This window comes from Patagioenas fasciata, chromosome 10, assembly GCF_037038585.1.
Source record: "Patagioenas fasciata isolate bPatFas1 chromosome 10, bPatFas1.hap1, whole genome shotgun sequence".
In the NCBI taxonomy this organism is placed as follows: domain Eukaryota; kingdom Metazoa; phylum Chordata; class Aves; order Columbiformes; family Columbidae; genus Patagioenas; species Patagioenas fasciata.
Window position 1 is genome coordinate 761,169 of NC_092529.1, and position 8,898 is coordinate 770,066.

General features: G+C 51.5%; 1 protein-coding gene across 1 annotated transcript in view; it reads left to right on the top strand.

The window, feature by feature from the left end:
• The window catches only part of RAD18 (RAD18 E3 ubiquitin protein ligase), a 33,490-nt gene extending 26,154 nt beyond the window's left edge, over positions 1–7,336 (top strand). The window contains 2 exon segments of the mRNA XM_065846010.2: positions 3,782–3,844; positions 6,933–7,336. Coding sequence (XP_065702082.1) covers positions 3,782–3,844; positions 6,933–7,026 — 157 coding nt within the window. The 3' untranslated portion in view covers positions 7,027–7,336.
• Positions 7,337–8,898: the final 1,562 nt, after the last annotated feature.

The window sequence follows — 8,898 nt, forward strand, 5'->3', positions numbered from 1 at the left end:
TGGCAGATGCGCTTGGACGGCGCCCTTGTTCCCGTTACGTCTGGCTCAGGCAGGGCCGTTTGCTCCTTCTCTTGTGCGTTCGCTCTCTCCAAGTGAAATATTTGCCCAGACGCGCTGCGTGGAGCGCGGGCTGCTCAGGCCGGCGGGTCTGCGGCGCACATCCGCACATCTGTTACAGCAACGTGCTGAACGGCTCCCGGGGTTCGCTCTTCAGCTCGGCTCAGAGTCACCAGAGTGCGCGGGGTTGTTTTGGCAGAATCTCTCTGGGATTTTCTATTCGATCTCCTACATTTTGCATATCCCCTGGTTTCTATATGTGGCGTGTGTTTTATTTATTTTTCTTTAAACACAGGGCAGTTTGCTTAACCTTGAGAGCCGGCTACTGTGCTGCTCGCGGAGTTCAGCAACGCGGTGGGGCTCTTTGGTATATGGTTTTTTAATTGTTGTTGTATTTCTTTAGTTATTCTTTTGTTCCCCCTGTAAAAGGTGCATTGAGCTCAGTGCACGCCCTGCGCTCCCAGCCCTGGATTCACACCCTGCCTGGACCTCCACGAGGTTTTCAGGGGCTGTGAGAAGAAGGTGCAGTCCTATGAAGTGCCCGAGAGAGGGGTGTGCTGTGGCACCCTCAGGTTACCGTGAGGTTAGCCTTTTGTTAATTACAGTGCAATAAATATAGCACAAATCAGAAAAGAATGATTTAGATTTTGCGGGTTCAAGTACCATTGTGCTATTGTACCGAGTAATGATTTTCGGAGGCCAGTATTTTATTTCTGATAATAAGAGGATATCCTTTGACAAGGGTAAAAGTTTTTCGCATTGAAATGTCAAAGCTTGAAATATGTTTGGGAGTCTGAATGTGCGTGCTGTGTTTTCATGGCGAGAGCGCTTCTAATGGAGCCCATGTTCTCATGGATTGAAAGAAAATGAGGATCTCGAGCAGCGCATAGAATATAACAAAACAACCCGGGAGAGCAGAAGTGTTTGCTCTGTCAAAAGGTGCTGCAAGGAAATTAGTGATTCTTTTGTGTTCTTCTTCGTAAGACCTTCTGTCTTTGTCAATCTCATATCGATATTTGCTAAGGGAGCAGTTGGGCAGTAGTAGAAATTACATTGTACAGTAATCACTTATATACTGATATTATTAAAAAGTTGATACTTTAATTGAGAAAATGAACATTTTATAGCTGCTGGACAAAGCCTCAGAGCGTGCACGGCGGTCGTAGCATGGACCAAACACAGCTGGGCTCTTCATACGTTGATGTCCCACCGAGAAAGCAAAATGTGCGTAAGGGAGAAACGCCCAAACAAAACAGGGCTTTTAAGGGATAATTTTTCAAAGCTATGAGGTCACCTATAGAGCTTTCCTAGAACCCTAGTGCCCCACATCAATAGTCCCATTGCGCTCTTCTGCTCTCTGGGACCAAAGCCAAATTTTGGGCAACTACTTAAACAATAGGGAAATTAGAAAAGAAACTCGGTGGGACAATGATAACAGTTAATGAACTACGCAGAGGAAATATTCTATTTAAAGTATTTTATACCATAGGGATAATAGTCAGTTTTTTAAACAAACGATTTCTTTCTAAAACGTAGCGTTAGAAGGAAATGTCGGTTCTTGACAACTGCAGCAGCAGACGATGTATCGTCGGCCTGCTCTGGGGTACGAGGTGTGCACGGAAACAGCGACTTACTGCTGGAACCCTGGTGGGAAAGCGCGTTGCCGCAGCTCGTGCGAGTCCGTGCCGCTGAGCGCGCCGGGCGGCAGCGTCCACCGGGCGAGCTCGAGCCGAGGAGCCGGCCCCGCTGCGGTGGCTGAGGCGCCGGGCATTGGGGTGAGGAGGCGCTGGGAGGCTCTGAGAGCCGGGCTCGGCTGGTCACTGGTTTTCCCACTGATGTGCTCTGGAATTTGGGCTTTAGTTCCTCAGCAGAAGAGGCGGAAACGGGGCGTTGATGTTCGGCGAGTCTGGAGCTCACTGGCCACAGCGATCCCCCTAAACTGTCCGTTTGTCCGGGCCGCCGCACAGCGGGACAGGCAGACGGAAGGACACGGGCTGCTCACCGAGGCCAAGAAGGGACTTAATCTGCCTTAAACAAATCCAAATAGACATTTGCTCCTTTCATTTTTAGAACAAGACATGTTATTCACACTTACATCAGCTTTTCTCTCGCTATTTTGAGGTGGTGTGTTAAAGAGGGAGTCAAATCCAAATGGTGGTCAAGAAAGGACCAGTTTACTCTTGGTTAATTATCTATCGGTGCCCAGAAGGAGCTGATGCTGCAGAAAAGTGAGGTGGAGCTGGGAGCTGCTCTTACATGGGCTGCACTGCTCTCAGCCCGAAAAAGCCCAGGAAACAAAGCCTCTTCACCCCCTCGCCTCGGCTGCCGCCCGGGGCATCTGGAGCAGCTCAGCTCCGCGGCTTTAATGGCTTTGCCATAAAAATGTACTCGTCTGGAACTGATATGTGAAATCCTAGAATAGAATGATGACCTTCATTCAGGAAAAGGACAGAAAACCTCCTGTGGGGAATTGTCTTGGGTTTGGAGTCTGAATAAAGTCGGAGGCTGTTTTGCTTTGTCTGGCCCCGGTGCAGGTAGATAGCTGATGGCATTGGACAGGCAGGAACATGAGGAAATGAGCACAGCTGCCCTGAATTCTGTGATGTCCCTAGGCTAACATTTAAAGAAACAAGATACAAAATGAGATAGCTGTTTCTTTTTACTTAATTCGCTTGCTTCAGTTTAAGTGAATTCATTCGCTGATAAGAAGAGCTTAGGACTTTTCTTCTCTGCATGGGATGGGTTTATGGGAACTGGAGTTTGGGCGGAAACACCTTTTGGAAACTTGAGGAATTGTCCTTATTATCTGGATTCTGCTTTGCCATGTGGAATCTGTCCCGTGACAATGAGCGTTTTGGGGCTGTTTCCCTTAATGCGTGTTTTGAACAAGCGTACCAGTGCGCTGGTATCCGTATCGCGCTGTGGCTCCGGGGCTGTGTTTCTGCAGTTCACATTTGCTGTCTTCTAGCAAACGGGATTAACGTTGTTGTGAAACCTTTAAAGTGGATCCAGGAGAGCTGGTGTCCAGCTGCTGTGCCGTGGTTTACACTGAAGTCTCCCGGCTGTTTGTGTAACGTGGTTTGTTATGTCATTTCTGCAATAGCGGCGCCTTTTTGAGGCAGAGTTTCCAGAAAGCACCATTTTCCGGCTCGCTCGTTGATTTCTGCAGCCCTGCAATCTGGCAGACACTTGAACTTTGCAGCAGTTCACATCGCGGTGCCTCAGCACACATTACAAGTTATCGATAACTGCCCAGAGGTTTGTGTTCGCTTAGTTCAGATTTTATTGAAGTTTTCGTCTTATTTAACATATAGAGTGAAAACATCTGTGCAGTTTGGTTTTTAATTTGAGCACATGAAGAGATCTGCCTGCCGGCACTGGGCTGTTGTAGGTAATGCAGTAGGTGTGTGTGCACGTGTCTACACGTGGGTTTGTCCACTATTGATGCAATAACAGCCCTTTAGTTGAGTTTACTGAGGCCCTGATTTAAGCAGCCTCTGTGACTGCTGTAGAACACCTCCAAATGCGGCTCTGTCGCTGTTTGGGACACGTCTGGTGTCACACGTGCCGTTGATGGGAGTTGTTTCGTCGGTTGGATCATTTTGTGTTGCCCGTGCCACGTGGACGCTGCCTTGTCTCTGGGTTCTGCTGCCTCTGTCAGCAGAGCCTCACTTTGCTGCAGGGGTTGCTAAAACAATTTCTATCTGTTGTGTTTCCCCCTCAGCTCCAGCTCAGACATTCTGAGAGATCTGCAGGAGCCCGAGCCGTGCTCTGCGTCCTCTGTCAGGTGAGTGGAACGTACGGGTGGCAAAGCCCTTGGGGCTGGCTGGGGCCGGTGGCTTCCAGCTTGTGGAGCCCCCCGCGGTTCCTGCGGGAGAAGCGAACGCCTCTGGGAAGTTGGTTCTTGGGGAATCATGCTTGTGGGACACACGGTTTGGCTCGTGGTTTTGGATCCTTGGAAGATAATACCTGGGTGCTCCAAGGATATCTATTAAAAGAAATATATATATTAATATATATTAAAAAAAAGAAAAAGGGGAAATGAAGAGAATCTGATCTTCTGTTGTATTTGAAGTTACGTTGGTGTCAGTCTCGCCTGCATCGCTGTCAAGCTGAACGTGCTGGAACCGCAGCATCTGCCCCATTTACCTCTGTTCAAAGAGAGGAGAGTGCTTTCTTGTTTTCAAAAGCTCAGCATCTGATTTCTTGAAACCAAAACTCCCCTTTTGTTCTGTCGTGGTAATATTTAAAACTTGGGTCTGGCTGTGCAAGGCGTTGTACAAAGAAACACTGGGGAAGCAGCAGCCGCGTGTGCCGCCTGTGCGGGGGCTGTCGGCTCCAGGCTCGCAGAGGGTGGATGGACCCTCGTTTCTTTATCAGCAGACGGTGACTTGCAACTAATTTTGATGCTGGTACCATCAAATTATTGCCTGTTCTCTGTGCCCCCTGGACTCCACGCTGGAGACGCCAGTTGGTGACCTGTGGCTGCTGCGGGGATAACGCGTTGTGGCTCAAGGCTCTGGCAGCCGTGGGAGAAGAAATGGAATGTCAATAACAACCCCATACTGGAGTTTGTTAGTGGGGCGTTTCTGCCCAGCAGCAGTGGATGTTCACATATTATGGGATGCAGCCATAGCAAGATCGCTTGTTCCCTCGGTGATTCCCTTCACCCAGCAGACTCCTCACTCGTCCGGGGGTTTGAGTGGCGCCAATGTTTGGCCAGGCTGACAAGCGCAGGAGGCCGTCGGTGACGTGCAGTGTCAGTACGAGTCGCTCTTCCCGTGGCTGCAGAGCCGCGGCCGGGCCAGCGACGCTTGGCTTTGGCAACGGGAACGCAGGAGCCGTTGGCCAAGGGACAGACAGATGGTTCATTTCATAACCAGCCCAGAGTGCTTAAAAGCTGAGCTACGCCAGAAAAATATCAGCCCTCTTGCTTTATTTTTATGAGAGTTAATGATCAGTTATTTGCAAAATAAGAGAACTGAGTGATAAAGAAGCTCCAGTTCTTGGCTTTGTGTTTTAATACGCTTTTGAATATAAGGTAATTACCGCTCTGCTATGGAAAATTTAGGCATCAAAGCTAGGAATAGACAGAAGATAAAACAGCAAAGGGAGCCTTAAACTAAATGAGATTTCTGCTTCGTTCTGTGTCCTAATTTGTTCCTGCAAAGGTGGTGGTGTTTTCAACTTCTCTAAAACAAAATAACGAAAAGAAGGGAAAGAGGAAGGTGCGGTGCTGGTGCTGCTGTTGTGAAGGGACGCGGGAGCTCGCTCGCAATCCCGGGGAGGTCGGGGAGGGTTGTGCACGCGCATCGTCTCTCCTGGTTGTGCTCCTCAGGGGGGTGTTCCCTGCACAGCACGGACCGAACCTGCTCGTGTGGGGTGTGCACGAGTTACCTGCGCGCACCGAACCTGCTCGTGTGGGGTGCGCGCGAGTTACCTGCGCACACCGAACCTGCTCGTGTGGGGTGCGCGCGAGTTACCTGCGCGCACCGAACCCGCTCGTGTGGGGTGCGCGCGAGTTACCTGCGCGCACCGAACCCGCTCGTGTGGGGTGTGCACGAGTTACCTGCGCGCACCGAACCTGCTCGTGTGGGGTGCGCACGAGTTACCTGCACGGACCGAACCTGCTCGTGCGGGGTGCGCGCGAGTTACCTGCGCGCACCGAACCCGCTCGTGTGGGGTGCGCACGAGTTACCTGCGCGCACCGAACCCGCTCGTGTGGGGTGCGCGCGAGTTACCTGCGCGCACCGAACCCGCTCGTGTGGGGTGCGCGCGAGTTACCTGCGCGCACCGAACCCGCTCGTGTGGGGTGCGCGCGAGTTACCTGCGCGCACCGAACCTGCTCGTGTTGGGATGTGCACAGATCTCCCGCACGAGGTTACAGTCTCACAGACGCAGCGTCTCCATTTCCAACGTGGTGCTGAGCTCATCTCTGAAATACCAGTTGTTCCTCTTCATCTCTATTAGTACTTATCTCGTGGCACTCAACAGAGACGCGGATTTGGGCATTTGAGAGCTTTCCGTTGTTATTTTCAGTTGTGGATTCCCAGTTTAAGCCAAATGAATAGTCCCTGCAGGATGGGTTCGTCCTGGCAAGTGGTACAAGAAGAGTGCGTTTGTAAGGAATGTTAATTAGTGATAGCTATTGATGGATGGGTGATATCTTTTGTGTCAACACTATGTGGAATTTTGAGCTGCTTGTTATGGAAATTAGCTGCCTAATTTAAATATGGCTAGTTTAACTTTTTTTCCCTTTAAAATTAACTCTGACTAAAAGGAAAACACTTCTTTAGTTCCCAGTGGAAAATTCTTTGTCCATAAATGAGAAGAGCATCTGGCAAAGAGCCTGTTTGAAGATGGGAGTCCTGCACGTTTCCTTCTTGGGTAGCGGTGACCAAAGCGCCCGTCCCTCCCTCGGTGGCTCCGCCGCTGGGGTGGCTCTGGCTCAGGTCGACCTCCGCTCTGTGATGTCACCCTGCTTTCACTGGCACCAGGGCCTCTTTTTGTTTATGGACAAGGGACGTGAAAGGTTGGTTCTGCTCCTTGCTGGCCCCAGCGGGTCCCTGGTGACGGGGACAGGCACCGTGACCCTGGCCCTGCGAATGGGACGGTTCCTGGGCACCCTCAGCGGTTACACGTGTGTGCCCACTTAGAGCACGGTGGCACAGCCTTTGGCACTGGCTGTGTTCAGAGCAGCTTACAGCACGGTGGCACAGCCTTTGGCACTGGCTGTGTTCAGAGCAGCTTACAGCATGGTGGCACAGCCTTTGGCACTGGCTGTGTTCAGAGCAGCTTACAGCACGGTGGCACAGCCTTTGGCACTGGCTGTGTTCAGAGCAGCTTCAAACCCCTTTTTCTGTTTGAATTTGCAGCGGGGGTCCGGGAGCCCACCAGAGGAAGCCACGGCGGCCGCGGGTGCCGGGGAGCGAGCGGCTGCTGCCCCGGAGCAAGCGCAGGAAGAGCTGAGGCTGCGCCGGGAGCGCGGGACGCGATGCTGAGGCCCTTCCGCTGTCCGTGTGTCCGGGTGCTCCATAAACCCTGCGTTTTCGCATAACTATAATTCAAACTGCCTTAAAATAACCCGCCTGGCGCGCTGGTGGCTTTTGCTTGCAGCACTGTGGCCGTTTAACCTTGGGATGGGGATGAAGCGCTGGAGCCTCGAGCCGGCTCTGGGGCCGCGCATTCCCCTCGTGTCCCGTGGGGCCGGGGGGCTGAGGGACGGGTGTTCTGGACTACAGAAACGTGCTTTGGTTTTCAATATATCCATGGAAACTGACTCATGAGTATGTGTCGTTATTTCAGCTTAAAGTCATTAAATTTGAAAGAAATTGGAAGGTCGTTGGACGTGAAGTCTTCTGCCTTTAAAACCAATATTAGCATTTGAAAGTCTTATCATGGAAGATGATGGAGTTTTGTAATGCAGAAAAGCAATGAAAGGAAATGAAGCCTGAGCAACAGGGCACATTTCTAAACAAACAGCCTGTAGGCAATTGTGAAATGCTCTGCTGACGACCCCATCAGAACCCATCGCCTTCCAAACCGGAGCTCCTGGAGACTTCGCACCTCTGGATGCCGCCCCCAGGGACAGCAGTGACGGCTCCGCCTGTGCAGGACGGGTGTTTCCCGTGAACAGTAACTCCTCAAGCTGGGGTAACTCCATGTTAGTCTGTGAATACTTTGAGTTTGCAATGTCTCTTTTTAGGGCGTCTCTTGATACAAGGTATGGATTTGAGTCTTCCTGGAGAATCTCTGCATCCTTCGTCGTGCCGCAGTTCTTATTGCTGGTAAATTTAAAAGCCGAAACTTCCAGCAAATCGTAGCGCGTCAGTGACAGCGCCGCTAACAAGAAAAATGCTTTGCACAAACTTGTGTGAAGGCAGATATACGAGGAGAGCTGAGCTATAAAACAAGGAAGCATCAGGAATGTTAAAGAAGTTAAATTAAACTTCCAGACTGTAGGAACAAAGTGGTAGCCGAGGTTCTCACTGCAGAGCTGCAACGGCCTCTGGCTACAGCGCAGTCTGCTTGCTTCGCTATACCAATACGTAAATAAAGCTGCCGTTTCTATGGGAGTGGTGCTATTTACAGGCACGTGGGAGCATGCACACCCAGAAAGGCCCGGAGGAATCTTCTCTTTCAGGTTGGAATATGAGATTAAATGAGCTCCTAATCGACAATCGGTTTCTTAATTCCGCTTTATGATTTCTCCTCACTGCCAGCTGCTCTGTGCGCACGGGCTGCAGACGAACAGCTGTGAACGCTCCTGTTCGCTCCATCGTTGTAAATCACTCGGGTGGTTCTGCACTAAGCCAAGGCGGAGTGTCATGGCTAAGCCCGGCTTCTGGGACTGGAGCGGAGCTTTGCGCGGGGCAGACGGGTGAGCGGGGCCCGGGGTGGCACCTGCTGCCCCCATTCCTGCCCAACACGAGTGCTCTAAATCATTGTGATGTTCTCTGAAGCCGGTTGGGCATCACTTCTAGAACTCAGGTAGGTGGGCAGTGCATCTAAACCCAGCCCGTGGCCCCCCCGTCACACAGCGCGGTGACCGCGGGTCCCCCCGCAGCCAGGGCTTCGGGAGCTCGCGGCACAGCCCCCGGGCACTTCACGGGTCAAGGAGAACATTTCACAGCCCCGCGGTGCGAGCGCCGCCCTCGGCACCGCTGTGCTCAGCGCCGCGGTCATGAAGCTGCGTAATTAAAGAGAATATTTCCCCAAACAGCACAGAACTGCCGGCCTGGCCGCTGGAGCCCTGGGAAACCTCCACAAAAGCCTTTTAAAATATCTTCCAAATACTTGCATTGCTAAATACTTCCTACACCTCCTGATTACTGCTGGGCA